At 37.0% G+C, this 26,468-nt stretch overlaps 1 protein-coding gene across 1 annotated transcript in view; it reads left to right on the forward strand.

Moving 5' to 3' along the window:
* Positions 1-26,468, forward strand: part of PRDM6 (PR/SET domain 6) — an 84,402-nt gene that overhangs the window by 48,959 nt on the left and 8,975 nt on the right. Inside the window, exons 3-5 of the mRNA XM_065406992.1 lie at positions 10,843-10,970; positions 14,756-14,880; positions 17,789-18,131. Of these exons, the coding sequence (XP_065263064.1) occupies positions 10,843-10,970; positions 14,756-14,880; positions 17,789-18,131 (596 nt within the window). The remainder of the gene's footprint in view (positions 1-10,842; positions 10,971-14,755; positions 14,881-17,788; positions 18,132-26,468) is intronic.

The raw sequence follows: 26,468 nt of genomic DNA on the forward strand, positions 1-26,468 counted from the left end.
TAACCTGCTGAGGCAGTTTTGTAAATCCTGGTAGATGCCTATCTGCATCTTTAGGTACCTAAATACCATTATAAATCTGTCCCCTAGACACTATGGTGATATGAGAGCTATCACAAATCATAAAATAGATAAAAGAAAGAATAAGAGACTAACTACAAAGTAGGAGAAAAAGTATCTTGGTTCCTTAATCTAACAGAGCTCCACAGATTTTAAACCAACAGCCATTCCATATGCTCTAGATAGTGATTGCTTTAATGTTTCTTTAAATATCATAAGAGAAATGTTGGGTCTGGGGTTTTGCAAGTGTAAATTCTATCACTCGTGATAATACAGGCTTGTGCAAAGCTGTGCACGCACAGTTTGAAGCCACATTTTTAAAACATAGCCCACAGCAAATGTAGTAGTAGTGGATCAATTGAGCAGTTCTCTCACCATGTCACCAAGCCCCAGCTGCCATGGAGACAGGCAGAGCTGAACTCTGAGGTATGTAAGGGAAACAGAGCTCTTCTGCAAAGTCTTCACAAACCATCTGCCCCACTTGCACAGTGGAATCAAGGCAATTCTGCTGTGTTTAGAGCCTTTTATGTATGAGCATCTTTTTGGCCCTAGGTGACTTCCCCAAGATCACAGTGAACCAGGAGAAGAACTCTGGAGTTGTGACTCCCATTCCCCTACTTTAATCACCAGAAAACACTGCCTCCCTTGTGGCCTAATAATTTAACCTACCAACACCTGTTCTTATACCAGCTGCCAATGGTCTAAAGTAGTGTTACTTAACCACTGGTCCGTGGTCCCTTAGCTGGTCCCTAAGAGCTCTCTGACACAGTTGAAGAAGGCAGCAAGTCGGTCCCTGGCATCAAAAAGGTTGAAAAACACTGGTTTAAAGCACTAATCTGAAATGTTATTTGTGCTTAAATATCTTTACCCCTTTAATTTTTTGCCCAGTTGGATTTGACAGTATGAATATGAGCTAAAAGAACTTCTCAGTTAAACAAAGGAGCAACAACATGGGGGTAAGGAATTAGCTGACTTCTTTTTAATGACACAGGATGCTGGGATTGTTTGGTAAAGTTACTATAGATACTAAAGGTGGTGGATGATGGTATCCATTGTGACATACCAGAGGAAATGGTCATGTCTTCATAAGCAATGAGGTAACAAGGGTCAGCTTGGTTGTCCTTGTTCTCTGGCCCAAGGTCCATTTTAGGAATTGTAACATCTTCTCATATGAATAATACCAATAATTTCAGTGGGACTATTCACATGAGCAATGGTTTGCAGTTTCAGGCACTTATTGGGACTGGGTGCATGGGCCTTCTTCATTAAGGAGTTCACATATGGAACTCCTTCTCCCTGAGCACACCTGCTTGAGTTTCTGCTGCACCCAGCTGGACTTGGTGTCAGGTTCTTCTCTCGGGATTATCACATCTTTGATCATTTGTATCCCTCTTTTTTTCATTATTTCTCCCTTCTTGGAATTCCCTTCTTGGAATCCTTCTTTTTTGCTCATTGCTTTTTGTGAGGATAGTTTATCTCTCGGAATTATCACATCTTTGATCATTTGTATCCCTCTTTTTTTCATTATTTCTCCCTTCTTGGAATTCCCTTCTTGGAATCCTTCTTTTTTGCTCATTGCTTTTTGTGAGGATAGTTTATCTATGCACTGAGCCCAATTTCGCAAAATATTTGCTTATTATGCACTGTGTCCCAGGTAAATGAGACAGTGGAGAAGAAGTTGGAAAACTGCCTCAGCATAGTCTGTGGTGATGCTACTTCAGCTGGCTGAATTGGTGCGGCCTCCACATGCCCTTGCTGCTATTGTGACTGCATCCATAGGAATGGGCAGTGGGGCACAATATGGATCTTCAAATACTAAACCCAAGCAAAATCTTCCAAATTGGAACTACTGGTGCACTAAACACTGGCATTTGCTTTATTGTGTCACTGGAGCCATTAAGAGGATACAAAAGCATATAGTGAGGAGACCATAAAATGCTTTGTGGGAACTCCATCAGCTTTAGAGAGAGAGAGAGAGAGAGAGAGTGTGTGTGTATACACATTTCCTGAGTTTTGCCTTTGTGAACTGGTGAATGTTGCTTATTACAGCCCTAAAAGTTACATTGCCTCCATGCCCTTGTCTCCGTGCTGGAGAAAATCTGGGTACCAATTTCACACAAATTTAGTTTGAAGTCTGTAACGTCACCGTGTAGGACCATATTGTTGAGTAGTACTAGCGCTTATTGTTACGTGGAAATCTCCTTTACAACAGGGGACCTCCAGGTTTCAGTGTCAAAATCTGAACGTTGAAACTTTCATTTAAAATCAACCGTTTTATGAACTCATCAGCTTTCCAGAATTAGACCTCTGTTCTGCAACCATTTACACACGTACTCTTTACACGAGTAGTCCCACTGAGGGCAATGAGACTACACGTGTGCATTTGCTGGATTGGGGTCTAAAGAGATGAAGCCTTTCACCTAACACAGACAGTTCCAAACAGTATTTATATTTTCATATGCTATAATCCTTTGAGATACATTAAGTCCAAGTAGTTTTTAATATTAGTTGGCAAATATTTTCTTTTTAAAAAATGGCTAGAGGATGGCTGCTAGATTAAAGAGAAGAAACATTAAGCAGATATTGCAAGATGTACAGTCCATACCAGATATGACTAACTGTAAAGAAGTGTTTAGGATAGCCTGGGCAGTTATAGATCATTGAATATCAAGATTGATTTCTCTACATTTTTAAAGATGTGCAGAGGCTGCTGGGGAGGATCTCCAACAAACGTTCAAGAATGTTTCATTTTAAATTTCTTCCAAAGAGGCCTCCTGATGTTTCCTTACTGCTCATGTAGTTAGATTCTTTTTCTGCTAATAGTAATTAAAGACATTTTAAGTGCATCTAAAAATGTTTGGAAACCTTTGACTGTAGCAGAAAAGTGTGTGTGTGTGTAATATAAAGATTCGCAAAACAAAAAAATGTTGTTTAAAAAAAAAGTTGACTTTGCTAAGTGACAACAATGGTAGTTACCTCTCACATTATTTACAAAATCCAAACACTTAAAAGTAAATACACCTCTACCCCCAATATAACGCTGTCCTCGGGAGCCAAAAAATCTTACTGCGTTATAGGTGAAACCGCGTTATATCGAACTTGCTTTGATCCGCCGGAGCGCACCCCCCCCCCCCCCCCCGGAGCACTGCTTTACCGCATTATATCCGAATTCGTGTTATATCGGGTCGTGTTATATCGGGGTAGAGGTGTATATTAATAGTTAAGGACATAGTGTCTATGTACCTTTCTCTCTAAAAGGCCCACTTACTATAGTACTTTACACCATCCAAATAGGAATTATGTGTTTGTTTTTATTATCAAGTATTAATGAATGAATATTTCATCACAACCCAACCACTTTAATACTAACCCAGGAGTTCTTGGTTTTTAAAAAAATATTTTTGTTATATTGATATCTGTCCCTAGATAGTCTTTTTGAGGCATATTTTAAAGTTCAAATATGAAGTTAATCTGTTTATCAACTGAGAGTAGAATGTTTAGTAAAGCACTTATAACTGACATTTCTTGGAAATAATGTCTATATAGCTGAAGAGAAAAGCCATGTAACATTATCATCTTATGGTAAAATTAGTTATGGATGTGTCATCTGTAATTCAGCTATACATGGATATTTTAAATTATTTTTCAAAATAGTTTTTGTTTGTATTTTGATATTACTGATGTAATAATAATAATAATAATTTTGCATCAAATTTAAGGTTCCATGTGATGGAACATGAATTTCTTTGTGCTTGCGTTTGTTTATTATATAGCTAGTTTAAAATTATTATGTGTTTATCTAATTATTGCCTTTCTTTTAAATGGTGGGTTTTTGTAAATGATGTGATTGGGGAATTTCCCATGTTTGTGAGTTTGGCTTTGGTCTTTTTCATGTTTTGTTTTGCGTAGGTGAATAAAGAGATGATTTTCAAATCTTCAGTAAATAGGATGAGTGGGTTACCAGATTAATAAGTCAAAGAGAGAGCAACACTGGCTAAATTTATAATTATTTTAGTGATGCTTCCTCATTCAATGTGTCTCTGTCAAAATACTCATATTTCCTAACCAACTGAGTTAACTACTCACACACAGTGCTGCTCATTTTTGCTCTGAGTGCTGATTAGAAGTGCTAAAAAATAAATAACATTAAGTATCAGACCCAAGACATTTTATTCTGTAGCCCTAGCTAATCTACTGCACCACAGTGCCTCTCAGTCAGCACGCTGTGTTTAGTTACAGCACTTGACAGATGTAACTAATACTAACGCTTTACATTTACATAGCACATTTTCATCTATAGATCTCAAAGTACTTAACAAAAATGAATAATCATTATTATTCCCATTTTATGTGTGGCCTAAATAAATCCGAGATTTCAAGCCATTTGCATGGTAGAGACCAGGTTATTACCTTAGGGCTTGATCCTGCAAAGTGCCAAGCGCTGTAGTCCTGATCTATCCAAGCACTTTAGCATGTGCTTAACTTTAAATACATTAATTGTCAACTCCCTAGAAATCAATAGGATCAATATTGGGCTCCAAAACTCTCTGCAATACAAATTGTTAGTTACTTTGCTTAATTATAACCTATTTTCTTCAAATAAAGAACGTGCTTGAGTTGTCAAAGAGATCCAACCGTTGGGAAAGCTTGAAAGATTTGGAATAAGATGTTATTGAGATAGAGAGAGACAAAAGTCAAAATTTCCCAATTAAATATAGACTGTGGGGATGGACTTTGGGTTAAAAAGAAAACCACAGCTTAAGTTCAGGATCATTGCTAATTTTTGTATAAACAGTGAATGTTTAAAAAAAAAAAATGTTGAGAAGCATCTAGAGCAGTTTTGCAAGTTCTAGAAGTATTTTGTCCCATATTTGTCTTTTGTCCTTGGGTTTTGGTCTGTATTTTTCTCTCAACATTTTCACCATTTGAAGTATCGTTATTTAGTTATTATTTATCTACTGAGTAAGGTTTTTAACACAATAAAGGGGGTAAAAAATGCCCATCCACTAATCTAGGTTAACATAATTTTAATAATACAATGACACAGACAGCAGCTTTCCCAAAACAAATAACCAACCAGTGATATCAGGTCAGAGTACCACAGCATACCCACAAATCCCAGCCTTTATTACACGCAATTCTCTTCTCCAAAAACCTAAATGAAAATATGGGCATTGCAATGGGTCCTGAAGGGCTTGATATTTTAGTCCCTTCAGGAGGGCATTGGATTCCATAGTTGGAGGGCCTTTTACAAAGAAACTCCTACAGGCAGCTTCCAGTATCTAATATTGAGGGAAGTCTTTTGAAAATCTCATCCTTGCTGCATATTATAGTTACCATGACCTTATATGTGTCATATCAATATAGACAGTATTGTACAGCAAAAAGTAAAAAAATCCTCTACCAATGGTAAGAATTAATTTGCAGAGTTTGGGAGTTTTAGCCATCTCTTTGATGCCTTACAACATAAATAAAAGTATAATTTTAATAGTCACTTTTAGAATCTGAATATAGAACCATATACGTTTTCTCTTTAAAAAATTCCACTGTGAGGGCCAGTCTTTCCTCTTTTTGCAAGCAAGGAAAACAAGAGGTCAGTTAAGTTGTACGCTAATACTTTTTATTGGGTTAAGTGGAAAAATAAAATGCAGGCAGACTTTCAAAAGACACAATCCTTCATTAGGCCATGGAAAGAGAACAAAGCTAAGCAACAGATACTGAGGAAAGAACTTGACTGAACTAACCATTTTTTCCCCTCACTCTCTCTCCTGTGAAATTGTATTTAACTATTTCACTGCTGGCTTGCCTCTCTGTGCAGAAATGCTCCACCAAAATTCCAACCTTCCATTACAATTACTGTGGCACTTCTGGACCTTGTATATCCAACAGCACTGGAGGGGTATTTTGCCATGTACCTGGCATGTTAATCAAGAGCCTAGATGGCAGCATCTGGGTGAAAATGATTCAGAGTTTTCTGAATGCTTTTGCCATGTCTTGTCTGGCATATTGTTATTCATTTATTATTAATTATTAATTATTATTATTATTTGTGGCAGTGCCTAGGACATCAGCTTGTTTCGCGGGTGGGGGGGTCTGATCCAAGTGGGAGGTGCCTGGTCTCATTTAAATTTAGTACATGACATATTCTCAGGGGCATGCACAGCGGGGGGCGGGTGTGTGTGGAGAGGCCGGGGAAGCAGGGACACAGAGCTCCTCTGGCCCCAGGACTGCAGCGGGGAGAGAGGGTGGGGGCTCTCTTGCTTTCTCTCCCTGCCGCGGCTCCAGGGCCGGAGGAGTGATGTGACCCCACCACACCAAGTACTTGTGGATACATTTATTCAGATGGCTCCACAGTGCATGTATTTTTGTTGAAATGGTGAGTGTACTGCTGTTTATTTCTATGCATATGATGTACTTATGTGTATTGATATGGTTTGATGTGTATAATATGTGTGTGTTTAATGTGCCCCTCCAAAAGCGGTCACATTTAAATTCATGCGCATGCCCCTGAATATTCTAAATAGTACCCAACTGCTTGGTTACAGTAGCTTTTTATTTTGCTTAGTAACCATTTTTCATAGATTTTTCAAGGATCACTTATATGATATATTATCTGGTTTGAAAAGACTATTATTATTATTATTTTATTTTAATAATGATTTATTATAGTATTGTGGTTGTCCCCAAAGGCTGCAATCAAGGATCAAGACCCCATTGTGTAGTGCTGTATATACATGCAATTAAAAGACAAACCCTGCCCCCAAAAGAGATTACAACCTTAGCATATGCCAAAAGACAAGTGGAGAAAAACAAACAGGGCAGATGAAACAATTATATTTGGGATAAGAAGCAGCAGTCTCAGCGCACCAACTGCCTAGTTGTTGTCTCCATTATATCCTGCTCTGAACACATCTAGCTTATGTAGCAGCATTGATGGCAACGTGGAAAGAGGTTGGTCATCTGCCCTTCATATACCTAATAGTCTGCTGCTACTCACTGTGCCTATGCTCCTAAATGTTGGGGAGTCTTTATTCTTGAGAAGGGGCAATAAAAACTGGAAAAGAGATTACTTTCAATAGTTTGTGTCAACTAGAGCCCTCTTCCACTTTGACCTATACTCTGGCTCTGGACAAGAAAGTGGGGACATCTGATAATCTGAAACCAAGGGATTATAACTGCAAAATCATCATACATTTTTGCATTTAAATTTGAGTATATAATCTCTTTAACTGTAAAACATCAATATCCTATTGCATAGAGATTAATAAAAAAGGAACAAGTTGTACCATATAAATAACCCTTATACAATAACCTCGTCAGTATCTTAATTGTACCAATAGCTCAGTGTACTACTTAAGATAAATTAGAACTGACTAAAGATAGGAAATGTTAACGTACTACTTATTAGCAAAACTAACAACGAATCAACAGTTATATTGGCTCAGAAGAGGGAAGGGAAGACAGTAAGCAGGTTGGATGCTGCTCCCAGCTCTGACTGAAAGAAACAACATGGGGAGAAAGAGGGAGACAATGAATGGGTTGGATTCCACTCCCTTGGTCATATCAGGGAAAGGCACAGGGTGAGGAGCGTTGTGGGACCTAGAGAGGCAAGTGGGTTCTCCAGCCAGAGTTGGGGAAAGAATACCTTATTTTCAGCATGGCAGCTTCTTCTGGAATCTGTTAAAAGTAATCCCAAAAGGGATTGATAAGTGAACAGACAAAACAGTCAAAGGTAAATGCATAGTAAATGCAATTTATTACAAGGCTTGCTTTGCTACAGGCATAGTATGCATATGTGTATGTGTAATATAGAGGGAATGTGTAAATGTATATAATATGCCAGAGTAGCTCCATTCACAGCTTGTGTTAGAGTATAAACATTCTACATTATAGCTGATTATGCTTTCCCCCCCATCATACTTGTTGCCTGAGTTAGACAAAAATATAATGATATAGTGAATCAACTTTTTTAGACCTCAACTGGGGTTTTGTGATTTAACAAATAAACAGACAATGTAGCAATGTCCTTCTTGCTTTAGTGTTAAAGGGCCTCTGCTTCATGGCACTGTAGATTTTGGTTTGTGGCATAACAGGAATAGGACTGCTGTGGGTTCATTTGAAATGGGGAAAACACAGTTGTCTTTGGTGAGGAACCAGAACATCAGGTAATCAACAACATTTGTAGCAATTTCCCCTTCCTTTCTTTGCCATTAATCTGATAGAAAATATGATAGAGAAATTGTGGTGTCTCCCAAACATAAGAAAAGCTAGCAGAGTTATGAAACTTTGCCCAATTTAGAGTTCTCGTCTGCTTTTATAGACATTGCTGCTACAGCTGTGGGGCAACATGGAGACATACAGAAAGCTAAACCATAGGTACAAGTCAGCAGTAAAATGAAGTAACAGTTACAGGGCCTGATCCAAAGCTGAGTAAAGTCAATGGAAGTCCAGTTCACTTTGGATGAGGGCTATAATTCAGTTCATTCTTGTCTTATAAAGGGGATTATTTCTACTCAAGAGTGAAGCTTGAGTGAATTGGTACCAAGACATGCTCAGTGGCAGGTCCTAGCTAGTCATATTCAGAAAGTGTGGAAAGGCCTCTATTTGTCCATGTTTATCTATAAATGCTGGGTCCATTTACCCTCTCACCTGGTCTGCTGTTCTCATCCTGTTCATCTCTATCTTTTAGAATTCATGGCATAAAGGGGGATATTAGCTCTATGAATGGGATTTTTTTTGCCTCAGTGTAAGTCATGTTGCTATGCGAGGCACCATATAAATGCCTTTAATAAATAAATAAATAAGCATCGTGTGAAAAACTGTTTAGACAGATTTTGCCAAGATGGCTCCAGCCAAACACTGTTAGTCATTAATTTTTCCTTCTCTCTCTCTTTGTGGGCACATTTCCTGTAAAACTTTTCCCTCTCCGTTACATACGTTTTATTCATTGTAAGATATTTGCCTATATTTGTACAATAAATTAGCATGTATTTATATGAAAAAGGATGTCAGTTCATGTTTTTGTTAGTTAATAACAAGGTACCACACATGGAAAAAACAACAAATGAAAACCATCAAGAACATTTACTTATCCTTTTTAGACACAGGTCTTTTTTCCTCTGAGACACCCTTAAAGCCCTGAGGATCCCTGCTATGTTCACCTAATTATTCCATCACTTCTTAGCTCTTGGATTAGCTGGCCCTCCAGTCAAGGAGCATCGGGCATGGTTCCATCTTTAGCTTGTTATAGCCACTCATGAATAACTTATATGGGTCATTGTAGAAGACTCACTTTCCCCTTCATCGTCTCCCAATGATGAATACATTGCCTCTGAAGAAATCCCAGCCTTTCTCAACCAGGAGCAAAGAAACAAGGTCAGGTTGTAAGCTCATATCTCCCATGTGGTAGGGTGCTGTGCTACTGCTGACTGGCCCTGTTTGGTGCATTTAATGTGTTCATGGTTAAAAGCAAGTTGGTTTTTTAAAATGATGATTGAAACACATTTACACTGATTTATTTAATATCATTTCTGGATCAATCCTGCCAACATAAAATTGAGTTTATGGAATTGATATTGTGTTTTCTTTTTAAATCTTCAATTCAATTTAATATATGTATATTTTCCCTGTTTTATTAGCTAAACTAATGTTTAAAAGAGCAGATTATTTTTAGTATGCTTAGATGTTTTTCTGCAAGCATGTCATGAAAGAAAGTGCTCTTAAAGGGACAGGAATTAGTAAATGGGCAATCTCAACAGATTTGAGATCAGGTTTGGTTTGGATAAGCAGCCAACAGTTCGAGTGCTGATCTGAAACTTAACCAAACTATCCAAATGATTTGCAAAATTTTATTTAAAAGGTTGTGAGAACAGGCTCTCTCACTGTCTCGGTTTTCTGGTTCCAATCCCAATCCCAGTGTATCCGTGTACGAAAAATAATGGAGAACTAAAAGCTAACCTAATATTGCAGAGCCTCCAAAGAGGTTTGATTCTTTGGTTTTAGGAGGACACAATAAGAAGAGGGCAGTGGGGTTCTTTTTTAAGCTTCAGACTTGTTTTCCTGTCCTTAGCAGGGATGTCATATTTAAGAAAACATAGATCCTTCAAGACTGGTTTCTCATTTGCTACCTCAGAAATTGTACTTTTAATTACTCTTTCTCCTTTCACTTCCATTAATTTTAGTACTATGAATCTTAGGGCTCCCCAATTGATTAGTATTTGCTGTATTATACTCTATACCATCCTGTCCTGAAGTACAAGCTTTTGCTGCATTCGAAATGTGAAAGAAGTGATCCTTGTTTAGGGATTAAAACAACGAGGAGTCCGGTGGCACCTTAAAGACTAACAGATTTATTTGGGCATAAGCTTTCATGGGTAAAAAACCCACTTCTTTAGATGTTTAGGGATTACTAACCCTTGCTCAGCTGTTCCAGCCATTTCAATGCAGCCTTTACATCCAGATTTTCTTGTTTATCTGGCAGTTCATTATTTAAGGCTGGCCTGTCAAAAATAGGTTAAATATTCTTTGGGAAACATGGTCACATCTTTGAGACACCACAAATATGTTTAATATAAAAAGATTGGCTTGATAAGAGGAACATGATAAACTTGCATCACCAAAAATATTTCTCTGTTATTCCGTTTGTATTTCTAAGGGCATCAATAAGCAGTGACAAATCTCATGGCAATAAATTTCTGGAACAGGCACCCAGAGACACTGGCAAAGCAGTGAAAATGATTGCTGATGATTCGTTCTAACTACTTGACCTTCTGACCTCTTCTCCAGATATATGACCAAGATGGGACACTACAGCACTTTATTGATGGCGGGGAACCCAGTAAGTCAAGTTGGATGAGGTATATCCGATGTGCAAGGCACTGTGGGGAACAGAACCTAACAGTAGTTCAGTACAGGTAAAGTATGTCTTGATTTATTTGCTGCAAGAAAAAAATCCTTGAAGTGAAAAGTCAGAAGTGTAATTATCACCAGTTCACAAACAGTTGTTGGGCTTTCTTGGATGGCTTCATTTTGTACAGTGCAAACTCGGTAGTGTGGATTTAAGAGCTCTTAAGTTTGGTTGTCAAAAACTGAGGAGGGGGACATCATTGAGAGCACATACTACAGGGTTGATTCTGATCTCACTGATGTTCCTGATGATTTAAACCCTCTGTCATTAGAAGAGGAACATGTATGCAGATCACATTGTACAAAGCAATCTGCACATCCTTTGAGTAGTCTCAGTAGACCTCTCTGGAAAGAGTAGTTTGCTTGAAGAGTTGTCCCTCTCTTACAATAAATAATTATGTTAGGGGAGAAGGACAAGGAGAAGGCTGCATTTGAAATGAAAACATCAGACTTCAGTGTTCAAAATTCTGTTTGGGGAGAATCATTGGGCATTTATGACCCAAATATGCATCTGCTGAATGCACCTGTCAGCCAAGATGGTCTTGTGGCCTATGCCTATGATGTCAATAGCAAGTGAAGGTTATAACAAAATAAAAATGAGAATGTAAAAAAGAATGTGTAAAGAAATTATGGCTCCCATTTCTCCCCCTACAAACAATAGCAAAAAACCTAGAAAATGTGTTACATAAATATATGATCTCAGCCATAAACAAATCTTTCCCCTTCAGAATCAGAAGCGACTGTTTGGCTTTATTAAATGTTATAGCAAGTACATCAAAGAATGTTTGGGAACTAAGCTGAGCACTCCTGCTGTTGGCTATTTATTTTGGGTTTTCTTTTTTTTAATGACAGGTCTTAAACTTATTTATAATATTTTAACTATTTTAACAAAAGTGAATGCAAACAAAAATGAAAAATACACACAGTTTGATGATTTTCTTTTAGGGTGCCAGTTTAACAATGATAAAATGGCCCAATAGCATTTTTCAACGTTGTTTCTGGCCCCTTGTCAAAATAAAGTAACAATTCAAAGAAGAATATATGACAGTGCTTTATTATATTATTACAAACTTTTATTGTAGTCTTAAATATTTATATTTTTAGCTATAATTCTGATGGTTCATTTTTTAAATGGTCTGTTTAAACTAAAGTTGTCTCTGTGATGTAAAGAGCACTTTTGGTTGGTAGTCCACGTATATTATGAACCACTGAGACAACCATGTTTGAGTATGTGAAGTATGTGTAGAGTGTGTGTGTGTATACATACATATAGATGAAAAACATAAATGAAATATGGGCATGAGAAAGTCGTTACACATCTGTCAATATTAAGTACATTTTACAACTCTGCTTTCATGATGGAGCTTTTACTTAGAGTTCCCTCTGTTGATCTGTTTTTGATTACTTCAGATCTTTGTAAAATGAACTACAAAAACACAATTTAAAAAACTGGCATCCATCACCAGTGACTGAATCCAAGTGTAAGAAAATAGAAAAGTTGGACACTGAAAAACCGGTCTAATTTTTATTGTACATGGACGTCCTCCTCACAGAAAGTCAGCTGGTTTAAATTCATTCTGTTATGATTTGTAATATCTAAATGGAATTTTCTTCAAAGCGCTCTTGATTGATTGACCCTTAGCTGAACGTTTTGTTTTTATTTTGAGGCTGACAATAATGTTTGTTGGCATGTGTTCTGCTTCAACTGCGTTGGGACGCCATGAAGCTATCTTTATGAGTCATCCAACCACAATACTAAATACATGTCAGCAAAGGAAATATTATCCGAAAAGGGAAAAATCCCTTTGATGTACTTCAGCATGCAGAGATTTCTGCGAGTTTTGGAAGCTCTGTACGCTTGTAAGGAACGGTGTACGCTTACACATTTTTTTTCAGCCTACTCCAAGCTTCACAGACCACCCATTGCTCAAAAACAGTTCTGCTCTTTCAGCGGCAAAGTGTGTCATTTGGTTTTAGCACATTCATTTGCCGGGCTGCTGTGTTTATATTAAGGGAAGCCAAACTGAGAGATGAAATGTTACAAGGGTGAAGTACAAAGTAGACTCGATTTTTCTCAAGTTAGGAGATGCTGGTGATTTATAGCATGGCTCCAATTTTGATTTTTATGTAACGGTGGAAAGAATTAATAACATGTACAGCTTTGGGAGAGAGAGAGAGAATGAGCGAGAGAAAGGAGCAGAGCAAGAGAGTGAGAGAAAATGAGCAAGAGAGACATGAAGGCAAGAGTTTTTGTCAGATATTCATAGAATGTTGGGAAAAACATTCTGCTTAGCTAGCAGTGCCCTCCTGAGACAGGGTGGCAGTAAGCGAGGAAAATAACAAGATAAATGAAATTTTTGCAGCTGCTAGTAAAATATTGAGAATCTGCACTTTTTTATTGATCTTTATGATCCTGTTGCCAAGAGCCACTTTGCAGTGACAAAATATGTTGACAAGTGCATATCTCACTGCCATGAAAAATGTGGTGAAGGATTCTCCTTATGTCTGCAGTGTTATACAAGGAACAAATTGCACTGCTACGGCAAATTCTTTACAGAAAGGCTAAATTTAAGGCCTACCAACCCTAAACACTTTTATCTTGAACTTCAGGCTAATATTTGTAGCAATTTTTCACTGAGAAAACCAGTTGAGGTCTAACATTTATTTTTTTTAGTCTATAGATATTTTTCTGCCTTACGCAAGCTGTTTTAAAAAATGGTCCTTTCTTGGTACCTTGACTGTATCATTTTGGTGTGTAATCGTTCAGGCAGAGTGGAATGCTCTTCTTGTATGTATTGAATTTCTATCCATCTCATATAAGGGCGTTTTACTGTACTGTACCAGGCTTAAGCAAAAAGCTACTACAAACCAATAAGATTTTCAGTTCCTCTTCTAGATGCTTGATTCTGATCTCACACTGATTTTGCACCTAACTCTAACTTCATTGGAATTACTCGAGTTCTTTAACTCAAAGAGAGATCAGGATAGAACTTATAGAAGGATTCTCAGTTATGGTAAATACTAAATCATACTTACCCGAGGGGCCATCAACCTTGTTCCCATGTTTCATATTGAGAAAGATTTCCTCAGTAACTCTTCTTCATTACAAGCCCTGTTTTCTGGACTCTTCTGGGCCAAAAGTCCATATTATTCAACCTTAGTTCTCTCTCTTTTGGGAGGTATATTTCTGTTGTGAGACTGAAGGAAATATAAGAGGGCATACGTTAAAAATCATCTTCTGTATTTAAAAAATTCTTCACTTTGTTACTAACAGCACTTACTAAATCTAAAAGAATTATTATCTATTTACTTTTTACCATCTAAACTGTGTGTTTGAAGTTTCCCTCAGTTTGGATAGTGAAAATAAACTGATCTGTTTTGAGTCGGTCCCATTTCCTAGATCTTGTGCACTGGTGCAATGCTGCAGTGTTTGCATTCCCAATTCTGCACTGGAATGTTTTTGAAACAAAAAAATCTGTCTCCCTTAAACTTTCTTTCAAAAAGGATACTGCAACAACAATAGCTTATTACGTTTTGTAAAACATTTTCTTAGGGCTTAAACTACCTTAGTTACAAAGTAGCTTTAAGCTGTTTGTTATCCTGTGTTACAAGCACTAATTGGAGTCCCACATTGATGAGATGGATTCAAGTTTACTATAATCAAAGAGCTATGCTTTTGGGATAACTTGCAGAAATTCTTCCAAAACGGTGGAATTCCATCATAATAGTGCATATGGTAAAAGGAGCGCTACCTGTTCCTAAACTGGACTATTTTTCTGTTTGTTATGACTAGGTCAAATATATTCTACAGGGCCTGTATAGATATCCCCCGAGGCACCGAACTGCTGGTGTGGTACAATGACAGCTACACATCTTTCTTTGGAATCCCTTTACAGTGTATTGCACAGGATGAAAACTGTAAGTATTTTATTTCTAATTATATGTCCACAATGCATATTTCACAATTAATCTGTTTTGTTCCTTGTGTTTCTTAAGAAGTATGAAGTAAACCCTGGATATTTATTTAAGGTAAGTTGGACGATTACAAAGGCCCTGATTCTGAAAATCCTTAAGATATATGATGTCTGTGGAACGACTTATATGATTAAAATGCACATACCTACATGTGGGCAGGACTGAGACCTAAATTGCAGGTTCCCCCCATGGCATAGGTTTATTCTCTATTTACTTCCCCAACCCTCTCTCTAGTTGCCAGTTCTATAATAGGATCTACTCTCTTGCCAAAAAGATAACATAATGTGATCTTTCCAGTCACTGTCAATGCTGCTTCATCATATTAGTGTGGGATGTGTTGATGGAGGCCCAGGCTGGCTGTCCATAGAGATGGGGTCCTTGTGGTTAGAGAAAATGCTAGTTCCTTTAAATAAAGGCTAATTACAAATAACCTAATATGATGATGGAGCCCCCGTCTTGTCACAACTATCCCCAATTCCATTCATTCATCTCCCCGGCCATTTTATTTTACTGTGAATTTTAAAAAAGCAAATCATTTATATCACAGACCCAGTCATGCAAGGTGTGTGTACTTGTCTTCAGTGGGAATTAAGAGTGCTCAGCACCTACTAGTATTTTTATGTGTGTGTATGTTTGTGTGTGTGTCTCTCTCTACTTTCTTTCAGCTTGCATCAGGGAACTCTTTTCCATTGTGACAGCCATGTGTGTCTATGTGGTGGAAGAAGCAAATAATAACAGCTTGAATGACTTTGGCCAAAAATGACCCTGTGGCTGCCAGCGCATAATCAACTATATATTATATTTTTTCAGTCAAATACTTGGATACTTAAACAGCTATACTGAGATGAACTTGGGTCTCTTAGCAACTTAAATACTGAACCAGGCAGCAATAAAACAGCAAGTTACCAGGGATTAAACTGTCAAAAATAAACATCCTTTTTCTCAAGTATAAGAGTTTTCAAATCTCTTATACTTGAGAGGAGTTTTAAAGACATTAAATTACTGGCCATAATGTTTAGCACTAAAAAAATCATCTGCTCCAGTGGGTAATACAGAAATGTTATTTTCATTTCTGTGAACTGTACTTTACAAGATCATTTTTTTTAAACGATACAGTGAACAAAATCCCATCACAGTTAAATCTTTAAATATTGTCACTCACTGCTTTGCTACAAGGGAAACCAAGGAGTTTCATCCACAAGCTAGGGAGATGGACAGAAAGGGAAAAATTCATCTCTGGGCAGAGGGCCAGCACCAGGCCTATGCATAACCTAAGTGCCACTTAAACCCTCAAAATAGCCCTTGTGCTGTTCCTCTGCACAAGGGTGAATTTCACCCACAATGAACTGTGACAATATTACTTAGCTCTTATTTGGGTCTCTTGATGGAGGTTTTATGCTTACAATTTTTTTTTAAATTAAGTCTCCCTTGTGTGACAGAGAAACTTAAAACAGAGTTATGAAAAGAAAAGTTTACATATGACAGGCTCTACTGCACATGTTTTTCCATACACCTAAAATGTTTGGATGTGTTTTAAAAACTGTACTGCAGACGCAATGCACATCCTACTGGAGGTAACGCTACTCATAAAATAGGCCCTCAAACTGTACAGTAAAGAGCAACATAGAAAGGACTAGACATAAATAAATTAAATAACATGGATTACCATGTTTGTTTTGGTTGAGGAAACAAAAAAATAATTTTGTAAAGGAACTTTGTATTATTTACAGTACCATATCAAAATGGGTTTGTACTGCATTTTTTTATTTCAGTATTTTTAATTTCAGTAACTATTCAGACATTTGTCACAATTATTCATTAAACAGACCATTTGAAACTGCTACTGTATCTCAACTAGACATACTTGTATTCAGAAGGTAAATGTGTGTGTGTGTGAGAGAGAGAGAGAGAAATCCCCAAATGCTACATTAAAAGAATGTTATGGTTGCAAATTCAAGCACTCAAAAGTTACGAAATACCAGAATTTAAGACATCCATGTGACATTGTGCGCTTTCATACAGTCTTTTAAGTACATGATCACATACTATTTTTTCCACAGAATCCCTGCCTCATTCAGTGCACAAGATGGACAGTGCTCAAGGAATGAGGCAGATCTCGAATATTTCTTTTATGTGTGTGACTCCCCATGACTCATTTACTGCACAACATCCAAATGCTGCACTGAATGCAGAATTTTATTTTCTCATGTGTTGCATTGTGCTCATCATCAAAATATGTGAGTGCCTCACAAACCTTAATCAATCTATCTTTTCAACACCTCTGTGAGGTAGGGAAGTATTAGTAATCCCATTTTATTGGTGGGGAACTGAGGTACAAAGATATTTAGGCATATATTTTCCAATGTCTCATCGTGAACTTAATCATGCAAGCAATCACACTGAAGACACTGATTTGTATTGTACAGGCTTTGTGTGTATAAATGAGGGTATAATATTGCCCTTTAGTGACTGCCCATTGATAGGATAAGGGAACTACTGCTGTGTCTGTTTTCTGCAACACAGAGATTTGATATAGTGTAAGACCTGCAGAATTTTCTCTCAGATGTGAATCCTATTGTATCATACTTCTAACCACTCTTGTCACTCTTCCTCTGGCCCATTACAAACTCTTACATCTCTCTTCAGATAACTTCCTACATGGCAGAACCAGCTTCTCCATTCAGATCGCAGTCTCATTCCAGCCCTTTTTATATGTGTTATAACAACATTAAATTGTTTGAATCTAGTCAGCAGAAAATAGACTTTGAATATTTTTGATTTTCTCCCCAAATTGTATTAGTTTTAAGAAATAGTAAAGCAGATCTTATTTACTTTTTTTGTTTTCTCCCAGTGAATGTCCCTTCAACTGTAATGGAGGCCATGTCCAGACCAGACACCCTACAGCCATTTAACAAAAGTAGCAAACTACCCCCTGCCACACCACAGCGATCCATAGTATTTCCACAGACTCCGTGTAGCAGAAATTTTTCTCTTCTGGATAAGTCTGGGCCTATCGAGTCAGGATTTAACCAGATCAGTGTCAAAAACCAACGAGTTCTTGCAAGCCCAACGTCAACCAGCCAACTAAATTCTGAGTTCAGTGACTGGCACCTTTGGAAATGTGGGCAATGCTTTAAGACTTTCACCCAGCGGATCCTCTTACAGATGCACGTGTGTACGCAGAACCCTGACAGGTAAAACACAGGCACTCTTTATTTCTGTATTGATGGGTAGCCAGACCCTCTGCTTTTTGCTTTTATCAGACTGTTATCATTTCCAAAACTAAACCATTATTAGGAGGAACCTGTACAACATAATACATCTATGGCTGTGTGAAGTAAGCTGATAATGGCCATTGCTTAACTTCACAATTTGTAAAAACATTTGGTACCTAAATGTACATACAAAAGGAAATATCCAAGAATATAATCTTGTTTTCAGAATGGTTTGGTACATCTGTTAGAGGGAACAAAACAGAAGGAAATTTTATTAATATTATGGATGAAAAAATGAGGTCAAGATAATCAAAAGTCTCTTTGTCTTCCAAAGATAATATAACTTGCTGTTCAGTGGCTGTCATAGTCATTTCAGGGTTCACCTATAGTGTGCAATGTGTATGAACTTAATTAAGTACTAAGAGGTAATGAATTGGAATTTTTTGCTTAGTACTATTTTTCTTCAGAGCATGCAAACCCATAAATCGTGGAAAGCTGTCAAAAGGAAATACCTACTCCACTAGTGATGTGGAGGAAAACAGATGCCACTTATTCAATAAACTAATATCCACACAGAAGAAAAATGTTGACTAGATACCTCAGAGTCAAAGTTGGTTTGAAAGTTTGTCAATAGAGAATTTTATGGCCATGAACTGAGGATGAAATTTAGCTGAACAAGTGAATTAAAATTTCAGGTACTCTGACCAGTGGCAGAGTAGATATAATGGAACTATTATTTATGAATCAAAGCTGGTTTATTTGACAATCTTGATCGCTGGCAGCACAAAAGACAAAAATCAAATTAATTCAACTAAAAAGACTGCCCATGTTTTGTCTCTCCTTCAGCTGTGAAGAAGGCTTGAGTAAAACAGCTGAATCGCCTGGAAAATCATTCTAAATGCAGCACTCAAATGCAAGTTACATTTGACAAAAATGCAATAGCAGTATATATTGTGTGTGTTTGTGTAATAAGCATATATCCTATGCTGCTGGATAAAAACAGATGAATTTTAAAGTGTGTATGGTAGAACTAGAGTCTTAGAACTTAATCCCGAATAGAATTTTGAGAGTTGCTAAAATTTTGGATGCGTCAAAACCTTCTCAAGTTTCTGTGCCCTTTAGCAGTATCTAAAGTGCACGCTGGCTCCAGGAGAAACAAAGCATTGTCATGTTAAAAATATATATTTGTATTGAAAAATAGCTTTATTTCATACTATAAATTATGTAATTTTCTGATAGCAGCCAACTTTCGAATGCCTCCTGAGTTCCCACAATATGTAACAACCAAAACTGCCAGAGAAAAATATTTTCCCAACATTGTTTGGGATTTTAGCTATACAATTCCCAACTGTATTAGTTGTGATTCACATAGCTAAAACCTCTGCCAACATTTTGAAAATATAGGAGTTAGGAGTATGGGTCAGAGTTCTTGAATTCAGATTCCAGATTTTTCTGGGTTCTCATATCCCTAACTAGAAATCACTATTATTTAAACTTATTTCATGGCCAGTCTTTCCTCCTACTATAAATGGCATTAGTAGAGCATATACCTAGCAACATAGGAATTGGAAAAGAAGTATCTTTGCTTATTTCTAGGAACACCTCTCATTTCTTAAAGTAATTTCCTGGCAACAAGAAATCAAGGTGTAAATTGCCCAGGCTTGTTTGCCTGCCAGCCTTAGATACTGTATGCAACTCTTAGGATTGGAATTTCTCTCCACTATCTACTGCACCACTCTAGCCGATAAACAGCTACCTGTTTATTGTCAGAAATTTGTAAACATACCAGCCACTGCATCTTTGATGTGAGGGAAGTAGCTGTGGCTGCCTCCTCTAGCAAAGGCCTTGAGACTATCTAGTCTGGCGTTGTGTTTGTTTTGCAGGCAGCATGATTAACTATAGGTGGTCAAAGCAGGAAAAGGATCCTTGAATGTAGCTATGATCCCCACTTCATCGCGTGAAATTTAAGAAATGTAAACTATTTGGGATTTGAGAAATACAAAGAAGGAAATGACTTAAAACTTCCTTTATCTCAGAAGAAATCTGAATGAGAGTGGAGGATAAGATAAGAGTGAAAAAGGACAGAAAAAAAATGTTTTTCAATCAGCCCCTGAGAACAGAATACTATTCAGCAGGCAGAAGTTTGAAGAAATAAATACTGGATAATAGTGAACCCAAGATGAGGAGGGTCCCAAGTTCTCCCAGAAGTTTCTTTGAATTTGAGCTTAATTAAGATTTTAATGAAAGCTTATTTGCCCCTTTCATTTACTTCCCCTTTCCCACTGAGGTCTTTTTTTTTTTCCTGTTTGTTAAATAATGTAGAGTTTCTCTGTAGTCACTTGATGGGTGGGGAGGTAAGATCTAAATCCATTCAGATTTAACCCAGGGACCATCCAAGCCTCTGGAGTTTTTCCTTAAACTCTTGCCCAGACAGAGGCAATTTGACCCTCTATTCCTTGAACCAGGAGTCAGAAATCCCTTTTCTCTTCTGTTTTTCTGCTGCAGAAATTCCCAACAATCCCATTTGGGGGGCTCCAGAAAGGGGTAAGCAAAAGCCTTCAATCACAGTGAATCATTTTCAGACAAATATTTTCATTTATTTTTTTAAAAATCAGCAACAGTTCTTAGAATGACCAGTTTTTATTTACATCTTTCTTTTTTCTCTCTTTGATTGTCATGTACAGTATGTAGTGGTGTTAACGGAGGGAGGATGCCTGCACTTCCCAGGTGTTGCTTGTGGCCCACTTTCATATTCAATGTGTATGTGTGATATTTACTCTTGTTGATTGTCATGTATTTAAGCTGATGATTGGAGGGTAGACACTATACATGCAAGTGTGTCCTTGGTGGGTGGATTCTGGATGTTATCTGGCCCTCATGCTTTTCGTTTCCTTGAAGTATATTAATGTACGCTTTGTTTTGCTGTTACAGTTCAGCAATAAATGTCTGTTTGTTTGTTTTTTTAAGGTTACGTTGTCAATTTAATTGATGCTTTTCTCTAGGCATCATGGCTGTACCCCAGTTGGTATTTTTCTTGCAATACATTTTTCTTTGTAGGATGTGTATCTTTGGCCCTCGGTACTGTTGCCCTAATTAATTAATTACTTATTTTTTAAAAACCTATAGCAACTAAACAAAAAAGAAATGCTGTGAACAATGTCTATTTCTGTTTATAGAGTGACTATGGATTATTTTGCAATTAAAGTAAATGTCATGCTAAATTGAACATTTGTTCTTGCATACTCTTTTCAAAAAGGTTTGCAGGCTTCCAGCACTTATAGTTAATAGTAGCAAAAGGTGCACAAAATGGTACCACTCCCCTACTGCTTTAGAAGTTTAGAAACATATGAGCTATTTTGTTCTTTACAAAATGATGGCCCCAAAAGTCATAGAGGACTTGATTCTGTGATCCTTACTTCTACTGAGTTATACGTACTCATGTTTGTAGTCTTGTTGGCTGTAATGGAGCTACTCTGTTTGAATAAGTACTATTCGGTGTGAGTAAGAGTTGCAGGAGTAGGCCCATAGTTAGTAAATATAACAAAACCCATCAATCTGAGCCCTGTGAGAACTTCAAGATGTAGGCTAGTTCTTAAATGTCACTTTGCAGAATCACGTCCTCTCAGTTCAGTTTGAAGGAGACTGAGTACCTGCATTAAACCCTTTATAAATACTCATGGTGAGTAACTTCAAATGTTCCATGTGGTAGGGTCCAAGGCAACTGATTGTTTTAACTAAAGCATCCACAACTGGGCACTCCCTCACTCATCCTGCCCCTGTGCAGGGACTATGCCAACAGCTTCTTCACCTCTCTGAAACAGTCATTTTGGGCCACTCAGAATGGCAGCTGGAGTGAATCACTGACACCCTGAGTTGCATTTCCCCCTCTATTTAACCATACAAAACAGCAGATTCCACTCCAATGCCATATCCATTCAGTTATGAAGAGGGTACTGAAACTTTGGCCCATGTCTGCAGTTCTGCTCCAAAACCACTGACGTGTGTGTGAGAGCAATTCATGGAGTCCCTTCCCTGGAGGCAGAGAGTGCCAGCATCACAACATGCCCTGCTTTCATTGACTCAGGTAATGTAAAAACTAAGGTGATGCCTGAATCGGAGTCTTCCATCTTCCCGTAAAGCCTTGGCAACAAACTGCTTGTTTAATGGGGAAAGCCATGGTGTCCCGCTTCCTGGCATTCTGACATCATGCAATATGTCTTTGTTTCTTCACTAGCAACAAGGCCCTACACTTAGCCTTCTGACAGTGAGAAATGCATCTGCAGCTGTATGTCAGGCTTTCTCCTATTGGCTAGTACTTATCTAGCTGAGGAAACGATGAATCTGATTCACAATTTGGCTTTGCTGATTTGACAGTATTTCAATGAAAGGTTTACAGGTATTCAAAAACTCACTGTTACAAGCAGCTCATCCTCAAAAGATTTACACTGGAGTGAGACCCATGAAGATAATGAATGAAACTGTGTGAAGAGGCCCATAAAAGACCAGCTCACCATAAAAGAGAAAAATTGAGAATTTCAGTGCAAAGTAATTATGAAATTTTTTTCAGGACGCTGATCATGCAGCCCATCATTCAAATATTTCCTGCAATTTATGCTGGAGACAGTGTAAAGAATTGGAACACGTGTTCATATGAGCTGGATTAGTCCAGGAGTTCTGCCCTTTTGGATTCAAAAGACATGTTGCAGTACCGAAGGTGTGGGCACAAGAGAAATAGATTAATTAGATCAATCTTTTACTAAAAGAAGATTGAAAAAAGTGGTTTCAAACCTATGTATTTTTGTGTTGGGGTTTATTTAAATGAGAAAACAGTAACTAAATTGTCTTATTCTAGTGCAATCTCCCCCAAAAGTTATACAATTGCTTGGATAAGCATGCATATTTTGAGTGAAATTCAGTTAAGTGCATAGGTGGTGTTTGACTTTGTGCTGATCATCCATAGAAAGTGGACAAAAAAAGGATTATTAGCACTGGGAAAAGAAAACATTCATAATGGTTTCAGCAGAATTTACACATTCAAGAGACAGGTTTAAAGTACACTGCAAAAAACTAAGTTCTTAACTATTTCTGTGATCTTGGAAAATGTAATTTGAGAATGTTGTAAACCCTCAGGTGCCAGAAATTCACCCATACTTAAAGAAATTCTTAAAAATAACTCCTTTCAGTATTATACTTTAGATGTTGAGCCCATAGCTTTTACATTCATGAGTGCACTCAGGGGAGACCCTCACACATCGGATTGGTCCCTAGAGGAGAGAGATTGAGGGCTCCTACACACTGATGATCTGACACTGTAGAATCTACCTATAGAAATTTGTAATCAAAGATGGGTAACAAAATGGATTTCTAGTACATGAGGCAAATGAGAGCTGTGCAATTTTGTCTGTCAGCAGCATTTGCCTCTTAGGTAGGGAGATATGCTTTCTTTGAGTTTGGGTGAGAAGATGAAGCATATAGCCTAATTTTTAAGGAGAGAGGATTGGAAGATAGGACTGCTGTGTTCTTTTTGTTGACTCTCAGTGATACCGTATGTCACTCTATGTACATTTCTTTAAGCTTAACTATCTTTAAAATTGGTATAATAATACCTAACTCAGAGATGTATTTGTTAGGTTTAATTAATGTTTCTAAAGCGCTATGAAAGCCTTTCTGAAGTACTACAATATAGAGATGTAAATTAATTATTATTAATTACTAATTATTATTATTATATTACTTCTAGCACACAGTGATGGGGAGAAAATTCTAGGATAGATTTTTACGGAAAAATTATGTTTCAAAGATTCTTAGGACCATATTTTCATACACAGATGCATATGTTTCACCTATAAACATGCATATAACAGTTTACTTACATGCAAATGTGTATTCACATATAGAAGAGGGTACTCTTGGTATGTACCCATTCATGCATAAAAGTAACTGCAGAGAAATTCAAATTTGCTGGAGCGTCTACTTGTATATGACCCCCAAACCAACTAAGCTGTTACCCACATGGGTAACTTTAAACTCGTGGGCAGTTTATTTGAAGTCAATGGCACTACCACATGCCTAAAGTTATGCATTTGTGGAAGAGCTTTGCAAATATCTTATCCACTTTCTTTGCACTGCAGGCAGTCCCCAATATGCAGAACTGTATGAGTTTTTGAATGAGGGGTTGTGGATGGGGTCAGAACCATGTTGCAGCTTCAACCTAGGTGCCTCTTTTTGAAAATTCAGCCTATAAAGTCCACCATTTGGTATTCATTTCATGAGCCCTATTCTCTCCATGACCCTGAGAATATGGGGGCCACCATCTTAATGTGGTTTTCCAGGGCAGAGCAAAATGATGGCACAGGAGATAACTGCTACATCAAAGACAACCCTGCTCTGAAGGTGTCCATGTACTCACCGAACCGATCATCCCTCACATTCAGTCCTTCTGCACTGCTTTCATTTTTTAAAAAACAATGTATTGATTTCTTTCTGCTAAGAAGGAAAAAAAAAAAAAACCCCAACCCAAGTACAGTAAAAATGGTTACAAAACAAAACTATAATTTTTCTGCTTATTTTATACCCTTTTTCTTGGAAAATACCATACATTATTATAGCAGTATTCAAAAAGTCATACAGTTCTGCATATTGGGAACTGCTTGCAGTTCAAAGAAAGTAGATAAGACATTTACAAATTGTCAGCTCATACATTTATGCATGCATAAATTTGTCTTCTTTTTAAAACAGGCTTTGCTTAACTTATGATTCATGTATCTAGCTCCAAAATACTTAATTGATCCCTTTCTTGATTAATCTGATTGGAGATCTGCATCATTTATGTAGACTCACACAAGGGGTCAATTTATTTGGTGAAATAACATCTTTTATAGCCATTCCTGCAAGATTTGGGTGAAAGGCAACAAAATGAGAGATAAGGGACATAAGAATAGACAATCTTCTACAAAGTTCATCATTGTGTGCATCATACAGTGTAATGCACTATGGATAATATAAAATGTAAAATTTCATTATGGTCAAGAAATCTAGTTTGAATCAATGTGGAGGCTAATGGCAACATTTTATTTGGCTTCTTAATGTTTGCTCATAACTGGTTTACTACTGTGAAGTATTTACATACAAAGAATGGTGTGACTTCTCACAATGTGAAATTAATCATATTGACTGTTGTTAAAAAATAAAAGATTAATTGGTTTTATTTAGTGTCTTATTATTATGGGAGCTGTTAAAAATAGATAACCAGAGGCTAATAAACGTTAATGGTCCCTTTCACTATTAGAAAATCAATTGTTCATGGATACAGCATATCTTAATATATTATTTTTGCTTAAAAATGTTTAATCCTAAAAAAGCCTGAATTTACATATCTGTTTGATAAATAATTTCCTTATCCGTTAACAATGCATTTGAAGAAGCAGTAAAGCAGAAAAACATATTTCTCTTGTCTTCCAGCAATGGTAATCGATATACATTAGTTATCAGTGTTTATTTAAAATATATTATTTCACATGCACTTATATAATTTTTAAAGGGAATAGGGGAAACAATGTTAGTATAATCATCCAGACCAGGTAACCTTTCCACAACTTTTATATGTATCTTTCAAACTTCTTTAAAAGCAGTTAGATAGATTTTCAAATGTAAGTAATTAAAATTGTATAGTATTGAGTTATTGACCAATACCAGACTATTAATCAAGCAAAAAAAAAATTCTACAATCAGTGCTCAGTACTCTGAAGCACTATAAAATAATAGTATTTGTGATCAGCGATGCAAGCAGACACAATTAAGCAGCTCACTTGACAAATGAGAGGGTACACTTTATTTTGCACTTAATTGAATTGTTGTACATGCTTGGTCACCACTATCTCCTTCCCTTTAGTTTTGGTTTCTAGCCATTTGAACATACACATTTGTTAAAGAGAGAGCAATTAAGACTGTGTTGGCCATTGGCTCTAAAAATTCAGACAGCAAGAGTTGTGCCCTGAATTGCTGCTCTCTATAAAAATCATTAATATCCCTTAAGACATTCTTAATTTTCTTTTAAAAAAAAATTTGATAAACGGAACAGGACCTGCCACTGATTTACTTTAAATGTCATAACAGATAGAAAGCATTCCAAATATTGAAGTAGTTTACCAAATCGTTTTGACATAGATTTAATTTCCCTCCTTTACACAAGTCTCTCTATTTTGCCAAAACAGAAATTGATTTACTTTGTATATGTTTCTCAGAACACTTTTTGCCACTTTAATAAGTTAGTAATGGTATTGGTACTCAAACTATTGTCCTGTCTCATCCTTCTGT

This window comes from Emys orbicularis, chromosome 6 (assembly GCF_028017835.1).
Source record: "Emys orbicularis isolate rEmyOrb1 chromosome 6, rEmyOrb1.hap1, whole genome shotgun sequence".
Classification (NCBI taxonomy): domain Eukaryota; kingdom Metazoa; phylum Chordata; order Testudines; family Emydidae; genus Emys; species Emys orbicularis.